Source organism: Myxine glutinosa, chromosome 1 (genome assembly GCF_964187855.1).
Source record: "Myxine glutinosa chromosome 1, kmMyxGlut1.1, whole genome shotgun sequence".
Classification (NCBI taxonomy): Eukaryota; Metazoa; Chordata; class Myxini; order Myxiniformes; family Myxinidae; genus Myxine; species Myxine glutinosa.
This window is the reverse complement of record NC_136261.1, coordinates 172007550-172026349: the sequence shown is the minus strand read 5'-3', so window position 1 is coordinate 172026349 and position 18800 is coordinate 172007550. Positions and strand designations below refer to the sequence as shown.

Sequence of the window (18800 nt, the reverse complement as noted above, 5' to 3'; positions counted from 1 at the left end):
TGGTTATTGTCGTGTCCGGATATGACCTTCCTAGCTCAAAAGATGCCTGAAATATTGCCCATATGAGAAAGAAAATAAATAAGTGATTAATAATTAAAATAAATAAATAATAATCGTAAAATAATACATTTCTTAATCAATTGGGTAATAGCATACCTAAACCACCACCATTTCATCCAAATCTGTAACTTTTTGAAAATTAATCAACTAAGTATTTTATTGAATAATTAAATAATTACCAATCAAAAATACCATTTACAGCCAAATCACTTGGTCATCTCATGTGCAAATATCAGCTTCCTAGCTCAAAACAAAAAGTGCTTGAGATATTGCACAGATGAGAAAGAAAATAAATAAGTACTTAATCAATAATAATTCAGTAATTAATGAATTAATTAATCAAAAAAAAAATACTGTTTTTACCAAAACACTATTGTGCCAAACTTTCAGCTTCCTAGCTCAAAAAATGGCTGAGATATCACCAGGACGAACAAGAAAGAAAAATAAACCGGAGTGAAAACTGAGTACTCCCTTTCAGTGAGCGTCATTGCCAAGCCCCCTTCGGTGCCTGGCGATGACGTCATGCAGCGCCTGGAGGTGGCATAGGAAAGGAGCTATAACACTGAGGTGTACAACACTTAGGTTAAAATAGGTGTGACAGAAGGGGAGGAGAACCATAAAATACAACTCAAAGGAGGTGCAATATTTTACAGTGAATAAAGAAAGTTGTCATGCTAATTTACATTGGGGTTGGCCTGCATAGTATTACCATCTGAACCACTGGTTTGTGATGTGAGGAACCCAGGTTCCGCTTCTGGTTCCTCTGGCGAAGAAGCATCCTTCGAGCTCTCCACATCATCAAAGTTTAAGTATTTTCCCATTCGTGTCCTTGTCAAATTTCCACTCGTTATTTTATTGTGTATGTGTTACTGTGTGTTTCTAATTGGATATTGGTTTGTAATTCATGCAAACGTGTGTGTAATTAGTCATTTTCTGTTCGCACCACGTGCGCGGCATGGTACTCTGGGGCTTCCCTCCCCCCGTTGGTGATTTGTGAATACAAGTTCTTTCCTTCGCTGTATTGCTTTTTCTTTGATTTTCTTTTCTCCCTTATCTCCCTCGAACATCTTACCCTTTGTCTAACGTTTTAAATACACAAAAAAAAAAAAAATACAATTTTAAAAATTATTATTTCCTTCTCTCCTCATGGGCCCCGCCCACGTGTGCTGTTGTCTCACCCTGCCCCCTTTATATCCTTTTCTTCCACCTCTTCCTTCCATCTCCAACCGATACCTTTCTAGACAAACCAATTGTCTAGTTTCCACCATACTCATTCAGCCCTTTCTCCTTTTTTCTCAGATCCATGCCCTCACTTCAGGGACTTTTCCCAGATTGTTTTTCATGGTTTTGTTTAAATATTATTCAAATATGTTTAAACTTTCCCCTGCAGTGTTTTATTCAGTGGTTTATTACAACACGCTGTTTTTCTTCCTATTTAAAAGGCTTTTTTCAATTTCCTTTTCAAAAAAAAATTCAATCTTCTCTACATTCTCTAAAGTCTAAACTCACCTTCATTCCACCCCTCCTCTGTCATTTTAAAACAGATCTCTGACTTGAAAATCACAATAAACCCAGTTTGTAATAAATGTTCATTTGTCATTAATCGTCCACTTTCTAAACTCCCCCCTCACGCCTCACCCCTCCCCTCCCAAACTTGCGCCTCACCCCTCCCCTCCTAAACTCCCCCCTCACCCCTCCCCTTCAAAACTCCCTCCTCACCCCTCCCCTTCAACGATCCCCCCTCACCCTGCCCCTTAACCCCCCCCCCCCCACCCACCCATCCCCTTCTAATCTCACCCCTTACCATTTTTCTCCAATTCTCCCCCCTATTCCTCAAAGCTGCCTCCTCCCCACTTCCTCTCCCTTCCATCTCATACCTCCACCTCCTCCAACCTTCTACTTTGCTCTGCCCTCCCCCCCCCCCCCCCCCCCTCAACCGACACCTCACTTTTCCTCATCCCATCACCATCAAACCTTTTGTCCTCCTCATCTTTCCCTTTCTCCTAACTCTTCTGCAATCTCTGACAAACTATCAACAGCTCTCCCTACCTCCCCCTCTCACCCCTCATCTTACCCTACCCCTCTCCTGTCCTGCACCCGATGCTCCCCCTCTCTCTTCATTAACGGTATGGACCTCAAACATCCGGGGCCTTCGCTCAAACCTGAGCTTTGTCTTCAGTTCTGCAGCACATTCACACTTTCATTTTGGCATTGTGTTTGAGGGTAGCAAAATAAATTACTCTCTGACTGCGAGGTTGGACAGGAAGTGGATGCGTGAGTGTCGATGTTCGAACTTGTCCATTATGCCATGACAGAGTAGTACAGACTTTTACCAAACTGTCCTAGTTCCAAACATGACAATTGCATTTTTATCACCATAAGAAAATGTACAAAAAGGATTTAACCATTTCAATAAGGTAAAAAAGTATCCCACCTATTAAAATGTATCCTTTTGAAAATGCAAAAGCAAAAAAATGGCAAAATCCTAGATATTTTTAGATATTAAAAAAACCGTCCGGACAGAAATTTAAGGACCGAAAAGGAGGACATGTCCAGGGAAAACCGGATATATGGTCATGCTAATATAGGCCTATTGCAAATTCACATGGTATAAAAGATTAGGGTAACTGTGAGTATGATGGTAACAATAGCATGTTTATAGAATGGTTTTTTTTCAAGCACAAATATGTTATTACCTCTGCCACCAAAGGTGGATGGAGGTTATGTTTTCACCCCTGTCTGTTTGTCCGTTTGTTTGGTGTTACTTTGCAAAAAAAGTTGTTTCTTTTTGACAAGTATGTTGATCACTCCGATTTGTGTGTGTGCGTGTGTGTGTGTGTGTGTGTGTGTGTGTTTGTCTGTCCGCTCACTTATACTTGCCCACAGGTCACAATTTTAAACCGATCTACACTAAACTTCACCAAATTGTAGAGTTTGTGGTCCAACAAAATCCTATATATTTTTGAGGTCAAAAGGTCAACAGGTCAACCACTTTTTTCAAATCTCTAAAATCCTCAATTTTCATCCGACTGACTTGAACTTTGAATCGGATTTTCATTTCAGCTAATTGAATTCAACCAGCAACTATTTTTGAGATCAGCATAGGCCAAAGGTCAACAACAATTTTAAATTTCTAAAATCCACAATTTTCATCCGATTCACTTAAAATTTGAATGGGATTTACACATCAGCTAACTGAATTCAACCACCAACTATTTTTGAGATCAACATTGGTCATAAGGACAACATAGGCCAAAGGTCAACCACTTTCTTTGAACTTCTAAAATTGTCAATTTTCATCCGATTGAATTAAAATTTGAAAAGGATTTTCATAACAGCTTAGTGAAACCAACCACCAACTATTTTTGAGGTCAACATAGGCCAAAATTCTAAAATTGTCAATTTTCATCCGATCAACTTAAATTTTGAAGACGATTTGCATATCAGGTCGCTGAATTCAACCACTAATTATTTTTGAGGTCAAAAGGATGCTCTATGAGTGCCATTCTACTTTGTTCTGTTTTGCCAAGTGTCGCTCTACGAGTGATTTTTCATTTGTTTGTGAACAAAATATCTCAAAAAGTTGATCTGGATTCGGATCCGGTTACTAGAATTTTTGAGGTGATTCTTCACCATTGGGACATAGGGCTAAAACCAACATATAGCAGGATATCTCAAAATGTTATGGACGGATTTGGACGAAACTTGGTGGACAGGTTGTGTGTGTGACAAGGAAGAATCGATTAAATTTTGGTTAAGATCTGGATCCGGATCCGGCCAGTAGATTTTTTAAGTGATTCTTCACCATTGAGTGATATGGTCAACCAGGCGGTGGTATGTTCTCGACTGAGTGCCGTTCTAGTTTATACATGTTTTGTAGGTATTACAACATCCACTCAACAAGTCTAGAATTCTTCCAAAAGTGTTTGAATATAGAAAGTTTAAACATACAAACGGCATATTATTACTCGCCTTATCAATAGCAACAATAACGTATTGTGTCTGATGCTGTTTCAAATAATCACATTGTCTCAAATTACCTTTGATTTATTGATTTAATTTATAAATTTCAAATTAACACCATTCCTTGTCATGTGTTTCTCCACATTGCCAAACCATAAACCTATTTGTGTATTTGGTAAATTGTGGAATTCACTCTATTCCAATGAACACTTGTTACTCCCGCCAGGGAGTAATGCATTCGATCGTGTCCGTGCGTGTGTGTTCGTGTGTTTGTGAACAAGATATCTGGAAAAGTTCTGAACGGATTTGGATGAAAGTTGGTGGGATGATTGCCCTTGGGATAAGGAAGAATTGATTAGTTTTTGGTGAAGCTCAGGATATTATTCCGGATCCAGGAATTTTTTGAAGGATTGTTTACCATTGGAAGATAGGGCTCATTTTTTTAAAACATTATCTTCTATATATTCTATATTTAACATTGTGATGTGAAAATAGTTTTCATATTTGTTGTAAATGTAGTTTAAACTCGTGGTTACGCGTTAGAGCGGTGTATTTTGTTAGCAGCGTTGTCTACAAGGTTCTTTTTTTTTCTAATAAAGACATATTCTGTCATTTTAAAACGACCAAAGTGTGTATTCGGTTTCCCCGTTTCATAAAATGTATTGTTTGATACGTATAATGCTTTAAAACTTCTTTTTTTTTGTACCTCAGAAGAGATAACATTTACCTCAGCGAATGTCAATCACGGTGTCAGTATTTGAAGAACTTATAAAGACTTAGATGCGCTATAAGTGTGACAAGCATATGCACGGGATTCTTCCTAGAAGAATGAGTGGTCGCATTAGCTTGTACAACTTAAAATGAGCGAGTTTTGTTTTGATGTTTGGGCCAGTTTTACATGTTGTATCCCTAAGGAATGAAACGAACGTTTTTCCTGGCTTACAATGTTATTTGAAGTCACACATGCCTCAAAATACACTCACTTATATACAGACTTGGCATTTAATATGGAATTTTTTTTTTCTTGACTTGGGTTTACTTTCTGAACTCAGTATATCAATCTGGTGAGTTTCTTTTACCCTTCGGTGATGTCTTTGTTGAAAGAACCATGTCACTGATTGTCTTTCGCAGCAAGAAGTCAATAACAGGATTATATCACAGGTGGCGTGACAAAATGTAAGGACAGGTACATTTGACGATTGGCTTCACAGTCGGGTATATAAGGGTTGTTGCATTCTGTATTAGTGGAAAACAACTGCTGCACATCTACAAAAGTTATGGCCGCTTCCTCTGGAGATGGTCCGTCAACTTGACAATGCTGTTTGTCATGGAGTGGTGGCTTTACGAAATTCTGGCATGAAACAGCGTGCTATTGCTCGGCAGTATGGCATCACTCAAGGTCAGGTGTCAAAGATCCTAAAACGAAATGCTCAGAGGGGTGTCCCTACTCCAATACCGAGGCCAGGACGTCCACGCAGAACCACAAGGAGAGATGATCGCCAGCTGCACCGGTTAGTCTGCAATAGCCATACCAAGTCAGCTAATCGGCTTAGGGCTGAGTGGCAGCAACTGACAAATGTGCCTGTATCCAGAAGGCTAGTCAACCAACGACTGGTTCAAGCAGGCTATCGTGCCAGGCGTCCCCTGAGAAAACCTCGCCTGACCAGACAACACAGCCAGCGCCGATTGCAGTGGGCCAGAGAGCACCGTCAATGGCAGCCAGGACACGGGAATCACGCGACCTTCAGTGACGAGTCTAGATTTCTGGTCTATCGTCAAGATGGCCACGTCCAAGTGCGCAGACAAGTGCATGAAGCCCACAACGAAGATTGTATAGTGCCAAGAGTCCAGCCTTGAGGTGGTGGGGTGACCGTTTGGGCTGCTTTTCATGCAGGGGGCAAACCTGACCTGGTTGTTCTGAATGGAAACCTGAACCAGTTCAAGTACAGGGTCATTCTGGAAGAAACATTGCTTCCATTTGCTCGTGCAGCCTTTCGAGGAAACTTTCTTCCAAGATGACAATGCACGGCCTCATCGTGCTCGCATGATCCAACACTTTCTTGCTGACCGTGGTGTAGAGCATATGGAGTGGCCTGCCATGTCCCCGGATATGAATCCGATAGAGAACTTGTGGGCAGAATTAACGCGTCAAATCGACAACTTGGACCAGCAGCCTACCTCTGTGCGTGAATTGCAGCAGACTATTGTCACTGCATGGCAAGCGATTCCTGTCCAAACCTTGGCAAATCTCGTGAACAGCATGCCTCGACGTGTACGTGCTCTCCTGAATGCTCGTGGGGGTTACACGAAGTACTGAACTGTAATTTTACTGTCCGTAATCCCAGTCATAATTTAGCTGTTGTTTTTGTTGAAATTTTTTTTGGCTAATGTGCAAAATAAAGAGATACTTCTGGAAAACGTACAGAAGTTTAACACAGTACTGTCCGTGAATTGAGTTCGATATCAGTTTACATCACTTTCAAGGATCAATTTATTTGTTTCGAAATGTCAAATGTGGTTTTTGTTTCTTTTAAAGGTCACATTAACAAAATCTAGAATAATTTCAACATAATTCCAATGAACTTTTGGTTCTAAGTCATCTTGAAAAGTAAGTTCACCCCCACAAAAAAAATATTCCATATTAAATGACAAGTCTGTGGAATTGAACGCTGAATCCGAAAATGTAAGTGAAATTGCCTTTTTTTTTTTAACATTATCTATATATATATGTGTGTGTGTGTGTGTGTGTGTGTGTGTGTGTGTGTGTGTGTGTGTGTGTGTGTGTGTGTGTGTGTGTGTGTGTGTGTGTGTGTGTGTGTGTGTGTGTGTGTGTGTGTGTAATGTTGTGACAAAAATGGGATAAAGGAATAAATAAATGGAACGCACGACACCATGTTGCTTGCTCCATTCGGTCCACCGAGGAGAGAAGAACGAGATGACTTACTTGTCCTTGTCCTAAGTGTCAAAACTCGGCACATCGAGAACGCTCATATTCGCGATCTTTGACCATGATGTTGCCTTGAGTGCTTAATCATCAACAGACAAAGGGCAGTCAAACGGATCGACAATTTGACACCAGAAACAGTTTTGGCACCTTGAGTAGTTGGTTGTTTTGATGTTTATTTCTTAACAATATATATAGAATTTAAATTACATCTTGGAGTATATTCATTACATTTTATATCACTTGCTTTATTTTATAGCACTGCATTTAATATGGTATATCTTTTGAGAGAAGCTAAACACAGTCAATAAACCTCAATATCTGGGTTCAAGGTGTGATTTACCAACTATGCATTCGCAGCAGTTATCGCGATAATTAATCTCCATTATCGGTATCATGATTATCGTCCCATCGCTGCTATCACCGAGCACTAATATATATATGCACACACAACACATGGTTATATAGCTTGGATAATCTATATATATAAAACACAGTTTGTGTGTGTGTGTGTGTAATGTTACCGATAGACTCCTAAACGGAGAGGCTCACGTACTTGATATTTGGCACAGACATGGCCATTGAGCTTGGGAAGAACATGGCCGACCTAAAAATGTATTTCATAATATTTTTTTACCATATTTTTACCTCAGCGCATTTCAGCGAGGAATATTATGCACAGAATCTGACCGGTGGCAGAGCAGCGCGCTGATTCGCTCAGAGCGATCACGTGATGTTCCTTGCCGCCATTAACTCAGTTACGCGTTCGCACGAATTTCAGAGCGAAAAGCGATTGCGTTTTTTCACATTCCAGTGAGGAACATTGCCATTCACACCACATAGGTTTTTTTTTCTTTCATCTTTAGATCCATATTTTGTTTTCAGCGAGGAATATTATACACGGAATCTGAATCGGTGGCAGAGCAGCGCGCTGATTCGCTCATTCGCGCTCATTGATGACGATCACGATCACGTGATGACGTGATCACGAATGATGTTCGTGACGCGATCACGTGATGTTCCTTGCCGCCATAAACTCACAGCAAGTAGCATAGATTTTAGCATGATTAGCATTTAGCATGATTTAGCATAGATAGTAGCATGTTTCACATAGATTTGTTTTTCAGCGAGGAATATTATACACGGATTCTGACCGGTGGCAGAGCAGCGCGCTGATTCGCTCAGAGCGATCACGTGATGTTCCATGCCCGCCACCAGTTGGCTTCACTTTTCACGGAGTATGAGCGTTCTATATATTTTCAATTCAGTGCGCCCGACTCGCTCACGTACTTGATTTGTGGCATAGACATGGCCATTGGGCCTTCACGGTGTAATTTGTGCGAGGCTTTTGTCCGAGTGAGCTTGAGTCGAGAGGGCGAATGTACGGGTTGGGAATGTACGGGTCTCCCTTCCCCCACCCGGCAACGCCGGTACTGGAGGGCGTCACAGGATCGGTGAGTCTCCAAAATCCGCTTCGTTCTGTTGCGAAGATTCAGGACGATGTCGCGATTGTTGTGCTGCTCTCCGACCATGAGAACTGCAACGTCATTGTTGACTGGTCCTCCCCTCCCCCCTCCGTCCTCCCCTCCCCCTCCCTTTTCCCCCTCCCCCTCCCTTTTCCCCCTCCCCCTCCCTTTTCCCCCTCCCCCTCCCTTTTCCCCCTTCCCCTCCCTTTTCCCCCTCCCATTTCCCCTCCACCCTACCCCTTCCCCCCCTCCCCCCTCTCCCCCTCTCCTCCCCCTACCCCTCCCCCTCTCCTCCCCCTACCCCTCCCCCTCCCCTCCCCCTACCCCTCCCCCTCCCCCCCTCTTCTCCCTCACGTTTATACACGGAATGCCGGGTACTTCCCCCCCCTCTTCTCCCCTCCCACTCTCTCCTCCCCTCCCCCCCGTTCCCCTCCCCTCCTCTTCCCCCTCCCCTCCCCCGCCCGGCAATGCCGGGTACTTCTGCTAGTCTTCTATATATTCTAAATATATATATCTGTGCAGTGTCTGTCTTGTGTTGTCTTGTCTTGTGTTGTGTTGTCACTGAACTACTCCCTCAAACTTTTGTGAAATCGCACTATTCCAACTTGACCCGCGGCGGGAGTATGCGCTCCACTGAGTGGCGTCATAGTTCTCTCTGTAATTAGGTTATTTTGTTCGTAATGTGGATTTCTTTTTAACATCACTATTTCACACCATAATGCATCATCATAACACAGACAGCAACACTCACACACAGACACTTACACACATACAGACAGCAACACGCACATACAGACAGCAACACACACATACAGACAGCAACACACACATACAGACAGCAACACACACATACAGACAGCAACACACACACACCAAACACTTACACACATACAGACAGCAACACACACACACAGCAAACACTTACACACATACAGACAGCAACACGCACATACAGACAGCAACACACACATACAGACAGCAACACACACACACCAAACAGACAGCAACACACACATAGAGCAAACACTTACACACATACAGACAGCAACACACACACACACACAGCAACATGCACACCAAACACTTACACACATACAGACAGCAACACACACATACAGACAGCAACACACACCAAACACTTACAAACATACAGCAACACACAGACAGCAACACACACATACATACAGACAGCAACACACACCAAACACTTACAAACATACAGCAACACTTGCACACAGACAGCACACACACACACACACACACACACACACACACACACACACACACACACACACACACACACACACACACACACACACACACACACACACACACACACACACACACAGACAGCAACACAAAGACAGACAGCAACACACACACACAGCAATACACACAGCAGCATTCACACACAGACAGCAACACACACATACAGACAGCAACATACACATACAGACAGAAACACTAACACACACAGACAGACAGACAGACAATACACGCAGACAGCAACACACACAGACAACACACACACACACACACACACACACACACACACACAAAATTTAAAAATCGCGCCACGTTGATATACGAAAATACACCGCCTAAAATAACAGGCATACAGTATATATCTTCGTCATTTCATTCAACATTATTACCCGGAAGTAAAATATGTTTCAGGAAATTACCGAGAGATATTTCTTCGATTTTTTAAATTATTTATATGCGCATACACTTTAAATAGGTTTATTTGAAATCTTTAATTTTCACAATGTAATTTATTTGTCATTTGATGATCGGCAAAACGATAGCACAAACACAATACTATTTGCAGGAAGAATGTCGTATCAACCCTCCGACGGCGCTACGGACGCGGACAACGAATCACACCTCACGTCTATGGATGCGAATAGCAACATCTGCACGAATCAGTCATCAATGATTTTCATTGACGTGCCTGGAGGCACAGGGAAGACGTTTCTTATTAACCTGATTCTCTCTAAAGTGAGAGCGAGTGGAGAAGTTGCCCCCTGCGGTGGCCTCATCTGGCATAGCTGCTACCCTCATGCCTGGTGGAAGAACAGCGCACTCAAGGTTCCAAATCCCTCCGACACCGAGGGAAGATGGCGTATGCAACATCGATAAAAATTCCACTATCGCAGACCTCTTTCGAAGTACAAAACTCATCGTGTGGGATGAGTGTCCTATGATCAGGAGAGAGAGTTTCGAGGCTGTGGATCGCACGTTGCGTGATGTATGTGACAAAGACGAGCCTTTTGGAGGGATCTTGACGATATGCTGTGGTGATTTCCGTCAACGTGATCGGAGATAAGGGCCGAAATCACATGTCACAGGTAAGTGATTTAGAACGCTGGAGAGGTGAGCCTTATGGCTTGCTGGCCCAAATAATCTCCCTGATAATGTCCAGCGTTCGCTTTAGTTCTATTCTCACATCTATTCAAACTGACATTGACCCAACGGGTCATGGGTCGTCTAGGGGTAGCATCATCATCATCATTGGTTGAGGGGTAGCATCATTGGCTGAGGCGTAGCATCATTGGCTGAGGGGTAGCATCATTGGCTGAGGGGTATCATCATTGGCTGAGGGGTAGCGTCATTGGCTGAGGGGTAGCATCATTGGCTGAGGGGTAGCATCATTGGCTGAGGGGTAGCATCATTGGCTGAGGTGTAGCATCATTGGCTGAGGGGTAGCATCATTGGCTGAGGGGTAGCATCATTGGCTGAGGTGTAGCATCATTGGCTGAGGGGTCACATCATTGGCTGAGGGGTAGCGTCATTGGCTGAGGGGTAGCATCATTGGCTGAGGGGTAGCATCATTGGCTGAGGTGTAGCATCATTGGCTGAGGGGTAGCATCATTGGCTGAGGGGTAGCATCATTGGCTGAGGTGTAGCATCATTGGCTGAGGGGTCACATCATTGGCTGAGGGGTCACATCATTGGCTGAGGGGTAGCATCATTGGCTGAGGGGTAGCATCATTGGCTGAAGGGTAGCATCATTGGCTGAGGGGTAGCATCATTGGCTGAGGGGTAGCATCATTGGCTGAGGAGTAGCATCATTGGCCGAGGGGCGACATCATTGGCCGAGGGGCGACATCATTGGCCGAGGGGCGGCATCATTGGCCGAGGGGCGGCATCATTGGCTGAGGGGCGGCATCATTGGCTGAGGGACGACATCATTGGCTGAGGGACGACATCATTGGCTGAGCGGCGGCATCATTGGCTGAGGGACGACATCATTGGCTGAGGGGCGACATCATTGGCTGAGGGGCGGCATCATTGGCTGAGGGGCGGCATCATTGGCTGAGGGGCGACATCATTGGCCGAGGGGCGGCATCATTGGCCGAGGGGCGGCATCATTGGCTGAGGGGCGGCATCATTGGCTGAGGGGCGGCATCATTGGCTGAGGGACGACATCATTGGCTGAGGGACGACATCATTGGCTGAGCGGCGGCATCATTGGCTGAGGGACGACATCATTGGCCGAGGGGCGGCATCATTGGCTGAGGGACGACATCATTGGCTGAGGGACGACATCATTGGCTGAGCGGCGGCATCATTGGCTGAGGGACGACATCATTGGCTGAGGGGCGGCATCATTGGCTGAGGGGCGGCATCATTGGCTGAGGGACGACATCATTGGCTGAGGGACGACATCATTGGCTGAGCGGCGGCATCATTGGCTGAGGGACGACATCATTGGCTGAGGGGGCGGCATCATTGGCTGAGGGGCGGCATCATTGGCTGAGGGACGACATCATTGGCTGAGGGACGACATCATTGGCTGAGCGGCGGCATCATTGGCTGAGGGACGACATCATTGGCTGAGGGGCGACATCATTGGCTGAGGGGCGGCATCATTGGCTGAGGGGTGGCATCATTGGCTGAGGGGCGACATCATTGGCTGAGGAGCGACATCATTGGCCGAGGGGCGACATCATTGGCTGAGGGGCGACATCATTGGCTGAGGGACGACATCATTGGCTGAGGGGCGACATCATTGGCTGAGGGGCGGCATCATTGGCTGAGGGGCGGCATCATTGGCTGAGGGGCGGCATCATTGGTTGAGGGGCGACATCATTGGCTGAGGGGCGACATCATTGGCTGAGGGGCGACATCATTGGTTGAGGGGCGACATCATTGGCTGAGGGGCGACATCATTGGCTGAGGGGCGGCATCATTGGCTGAGGGGCGACATCATTGGATGCGGGGCGGCATCATTGCTGAGGGGTGGCATCATTGGCTGAGGGGCGACATCATTGGCTGAGGGGCGACATCATTGGCTGAGGGGCGACATCATTGGCTGCGGGGCGACATCATTGGCTGAGGGGCGGCATCATTGGCTGAGGGGCGGCATCATTGGCTGAGGGGCGACATCATTGGATGCGGGGTGGCATCATTGGCTGAGGGGTCTTCTCCTCACTGCTCATTACTAAAAACTGCTCTTCTATGTGAGGATTGATAAATAAAAGCAATTAGAACCAGTAAAATTTAGTTTTATATGGCATTTCGCCTCTCTATTAGAAAGTGTGAGAATGTGGCGGACACGAAAGCACTGACGTGGTGACATCACCCCGCACACCAAGTGGGGATGGGCCACGCCAGGAGAGAGGCGTGGCCTCACGATATACACGGGGCGCGCCGCCCTGAGCAGCTTAGTGCTGCAGTTTGAGTACTTTGAATAAAGACTCTTTTATGAACCGCGTTGTCCGCTTGCTCCTTGCGTAAGCATTATCGCGCGCAGCATCGCGCTTTAAGAAAATTATATATCTTCGCCATAGGTTGACCTTTGACCCCCACTGTAACCATGGTAACCCCCTTAATTATATATAATAACATTGACCCAACGGGTCATGGGTCCTCTAGTCTATAGATAAAGGTGATCTAATTGAATAAAAAACAATGCAGAATTGACTTTGCAATAATTTATTCAACAAAAAATTGTTGAATAGCATGCACAATTGCATGCACAGCTCGTTTCAAATCCCCCCACAACATCTCGATGGGATTTAGATCCGGGCTTTGACTTGGTCATTTCCAGAAACCTCCATTTCTTTCTTTTCAGCCATTTCCTTGGTGGATTTACTCATATGTTTAGGGTCATTGTCATGTTGCAAGGTCCACCTTCGGTTGAGCTTCAACTTTCCGACAGATGGCCTCACATTATCCTCAAGCACCCTCTGGTACAATGAAGAATTCATTGTGGATTATATGATGGTGAGCTGCCCAGGCCCTGATACAGCAAAGCTGCCCCAAACCATAATATTTCCACCACCATGCTTTACAGTTGGTATCAGGTTCTTGTGGTCAAATGCTGTCTTTGGTTTTCGCCAAACATGTCTTCTGGTACTGTGGCCAAATAGCTCTACCTTTGACTCATCTGTCCAGAGCACATTGTTCCAGAAGTGCTGGTCATTGCCTAGGTGTTCATTGGCAAACTTTAGTCTTGCCCTGATGTTCTTTCTGGACAGCAAAGGTTTCCTCCTGGCACACCTCCCAAGTAGATCAAATTTGTGCAGCCTCTTTCTAATGGTAGACTCATGCACTTTGACATCAACAGCGGCAAGAGCTACCTGTAGGTCCTGTGATGACATTCTGGGGTTCTTAGAGACTTATTTCAGCATCTTGCGGTCTGCTCTCGGGCTGAACTTGCTGGGGCGGCCTGGCCTGAACAAGTTGGCAGTTGTTTGGAATCTTCTTCACTTGTAGATGATCTTCCGGACAGTCGAATGATTGATTTGAAATTGTTTGGAGTTCTTTTTAAATCCCTTCCCAGACTCGTAGGCATCTATAACCTTCTTTCTGAAGGCCTCAGAGAGCTCTTTTGATCCCGGCATGGTGACGCCGCACACTTCAACAACAAAGAGCAAACCAAACTAAATGTCTGAGGTTTAAATAAGACAGATTCCTCCAAGATCCTTTCTGACGATGTTCTAATCATTTGCACCTGAGCTGGTGCACCTGATTCTAATTTTAGGTGTTTGAAGTAGTGATAAATGTGGGGGTGTTCTTACTTTTTCCAAATGTGAAACTTGCATTTATGTTTATTTAAATTATACAATGGACTACAAAATGTAAATGTGTCATGATATTTGTTATATTATATCACCTTTTAGTGGGGCGGCTTAGCCCAAATATTCAAAAGAATTGTGCATTTTGTGAAACAAGCACCAAATTTGGCACAAATGTACATTAATATGTTGCGAACATTTTCAGATATTGGGCCACTTGAAATTCCGTAATTTTTTTTTTCAAATTTTTTCAAATTTCGTAATTTCAAATTTTTCGGGTGACACCGTCACAATTTCGGTCTTCGAGGCCGGCCGATAGGCAAAGTGTGACCGGAAGGGACGAGGTTCTCCTGACCACGTGGCCCTCGATCTGGGAAGCGAGAGGCGTTCCATTAGTGGACGCGCCCCTCACGCCCGACTTTTGGGCGGCCCCGGCAGGCCGTTTGTTTTGACGTTCCGTGACAGGCCCCGCACCCCCACCTCTGGGCCGACCGGAAGCTTGTGCTGAGTACATCATACCTGAACAACTCAGTGAGGCAGAACACAGCAGTGCACACCAGGGTGACCCCTTCAGTGCATAAACCAATTAACCTGTCCACTGCAGGGCATATAGAAATGAAGTTATTTTCTGCATATAATAATAATATAAGTTCAGTTCTATATAACAATTTCTGTTATCACCACTACCACTACAACTACCACTACTACAAGCTTTGTCTGGAATTTTGTGGACTAACAGACAAACAGACATACAGACAAGCTGGGATCAAAACATTACCTCCTTCTATTCCACCATTGAGTGTAGAGGTAAACATCATGGAAATTATATCATGCCCTAGATTTAATTCATGCTAACCCGTGTATTTGCTTCACTGGTTCACAAGGTCTTTTGCATACATGTAATTCAGACTCTCGTCTTCATTGCTGACCACACAATGTTCGCAACATATTAATGTACATTTGTGCCAAATTTGGTGCTTGTATCACAAAATGCACAATTCTTTTGAATATTTGGGCTAAGCCGCCCCACTATATCGGCCGGCCTCGAAGACCGAAATTGTGACGGTGTCACCCGAAAAATTTGAAATTACGAAATTTGAAAAAAAAAATTACGGAATTTCAAGTGGCCCAATATCTGAAAATGTTCGCAACATATTAATGTACATTTGTGCCAAATTTGGTGCTTGTATCACAAAATGCACAACAGGTTTGCTATGCTGCTACACTATTTATCTATCAATATTGTTGAAATGAAGATCAAATAGCTGTATATTGAAATATGCTGAAAAAGTCAAAACTTTACATGGGGTGTACTTACTTTTTCACGTGACTGTACATACAGCAAGCAATAATACAACTAATAATAATACAATAATACAACTAATAATACAACAATAATACAAATAATAATAATACAACAATAATACAACTCACACAGAGACACACACACAGACACACACACACAGAGACACACACACAGAGACACACACACACACACACACACACACACACACACACACACACACACACACACACACACACACACACACACACACACACACACACACACACACAGACACACCTTACCGTAATTAGCGATTGGTATTCCTCTTTCAGTCGTTGGGGCCATTGTGTCTTGTCCCGTGGCCCAGCAGTGCACCTTAGCATTGGAATGCCACTTAAAGTTCGCTTCGTCGCCTCATCCACCATTTTTTATTTTCGTTGATTTTTAAGAAATCGAAATCAAAGGTCTCGTATTTTCAACAAAGGTTCGCGTTATCCGCACAATGTTACCGAAAATGGTTGCTTATCTGAATCCAGTTGAAGTGTGGTTTTTACACAATTTTCTTCCTATTCTTTTTTTAAATAGGTGGTCATAATCGCTGAAAGAGAGCGAGAGAGACCGAAAATAATCGCGTCTAATTGCCGAAAGTGACAAAGGAACAAGTGAATATGCTATCGTTCCTTTGCACCATTGGGCGGTGTATACGATGGTCAAATAATGCCGTCATCGACATTCACCGGAAATACGTTTATATCCGGTTATAGTTGTTTCTATTGAGATGGGTGGTACGTTGTCTATTTCACTCTCTTTTGGTAATTTCATGACTTCATGTACATATTTAAGATGTTGTCTCCTGCTCTCAAATATGGTGTGTTCCGTTCGCAAGCGATTTTCTTGATTCGAAGCGCTTAAGGAAGCATTCCAACGGAACGGGGCACTCGGCACCGCATAACAACGTGGCGGTCTCCATGGAAATCGCTATCGGTTAAATAATCTTGGCGGTCGTCGTGGCGGTCATGGCTATCGTTGAACTCGAGCAAATGCTCTCCGGGCTGTCATTTTCAGTTTCCTCTACCCTCTTGTGATAACTTTCCCAAACGAATTTATTGTGTTGGCAGCGGATATAGAGTCCGAGGAAGAGGGAAAGATAAGGAAATGGGGAGTCAGAAGGCGGAGCCTCCCTTAAAGAATTAGGATCAAAAGTAGAAACTTGAACGCGTCTGAAAATGTAAATCCCGTCCGCATCTGTTTTGTATATATACGGCTTCTTCTTCTTCCGTATGCAAAACATGATGGAAACAGTTTTTTTTTAAATACGAAATGCAAAGTGACGATCTCATGCAGCCTTGATCATTAACCTTTTGATCTTACAAAAAACAATCAGCTTCGAGCTTTTGATTGGTGAACCAATTATTGAATGACCCAATTGAGTGTGAAAATCCTTTAAATTTCAGGGCAATGGGATGAAAAGTGGTGATTTTATGCAACCTTGACCTTTGAGGGCAATTCAGGGCAATTGACCTATGATCTAAAAAAAAAAAAAGCAATTGGCTTTTGTAAAGCAATTGGCAATTGGAAACAAGCAATTGGCAATTGGAAACATGCTAGAGTAAAGGATTCAGGACAGGTGCTAGAAGATTGGAGACAGGACAGGTACTAGAGGATTGGAGTCAGGACAGTTGCTAGAGGATTGGAGTCAGGACAGGTGCTGGAGGATTGGAGTTTGAAATTTGACATCAACAACATCAACATCAACATCAACAGGTTCTGGAGGATAGGAGTCAGGACAGGTTCTGGAGGATAGGAGTCAGGCCAGGTGCTGGAGGATTTGCAAAAGCAATTGCAAAAAAGCAATTGGCTAAAAAAAGCAATTGAATGACCCAATTGAGTGTGAAAATCCTTTAAATTTCAGGGCAATGGGATGAAAAGTGGTGATTTTATGCAACCTTGACCTTTGAGGGCATTTCAGGGCAATTGACCTATGATCTAAAAAAAAAAAGCAATTGGCTTCTAGCTTTTGATTTGTGAACCAATTCAATGACCCAATATGCAAATTGTTCAAATTTCAGAAAATTGATGATGTTATTTGACAATGACCTTTGACCTTTTTACAAAATTATTAATTTGATGACAAAACTCAAATGCTAAAAACGTTATGGCCTGGATAGACAGACACACACACACACACACACACACACACACACACACACACACACACACACACACACTCATTACAAAATCCTGTATACTGCTGTGTGGGGGATGGGCTAATAACAATAAAAAGTATGAAATAGACGTTTCAATAATACATGCAGACGACCCACCCTCTGGGAGGATGGGGAGGTGGGGGGGAGGGGGGAGGTAACATTTACAAAGTAGGAGGGGAGTGACTAAAGGGAAAGGAGAGTGACGAATGGGGGGGGGGGGGAGAGTGCGGTAGAGGGGAGGGAGAGTGAGGAAGGGGGAGAGGGGAAGTGGGGTGTGGGATGGGGGGGGGGGAGGGGTGGCTCAAACATTGAGTGGAAATATTTCAGAGTGAAAAGATTAAAATATTCTTACTATATTTTTTTCTATTTCTTTCTTGTACTCGCAGCTCTTCAGCTCTTTTTTCTCTTCAACTCATAGTTATGTTAATCGTTCTTTTAATTTGATCTTTAATTTAATTTATTTTGCCTCCTTACTTCGGAGATTTCCCCACAGAGAACCCAGCCCTATGGCAATCCCGCTAGTTAAGTATTTTCATTGCACTCAATAAAGTTTCACTTTGGGTGCATTCCTTAATCTTTTCTTCACTCAATATAATTACCCGAACAGTAGAAAAAGTTAATTTTAATGCTTTGGCAATTTCACATTTTCTTGTGTAAATATGGAGCGATCACAGCCTTGCTTGCTTAAAGTAAATACATAAATACGCTGAGTTATAAGAATGGTTGACTTCTTAAATTTTTCATATTGCACTAGAGATTTCGATACTTAATTACTCCACATGCTCCGATCCTCAAATATGGGCAGATTTTGATTATGTACTTTAATTAGTCCATGAGAGTACATCATGG

At 43.8% G+C, this 18800-nt stretch overlaps 1 protein-coding gene across 1 annotated transcript in view; it reads right to left on the bottom strand.

Annotated features, from left to right (window-relative positions):
* Positions 1–16479, bottom strand: part of UFC1 (ubiquitin-fold modifier conjugating enzyme 1) — a 32756-nt gene extending 16277 nt beyond the window's left edge. The window contains exon 1 of the mRNA XM_068122345.2: positions 16047–16479. Within this exon, the coding sequence (XP_067978446.1) occupies positions 16047–16169 (123 nt within the window). The 5' untranslated portion in view covers positions 16170–16479. The remainder of the gene's footprint in view (positions 1–16046) is intronic.
* Positions 16480–18800: the final 2321 nt, after the last annotated feature.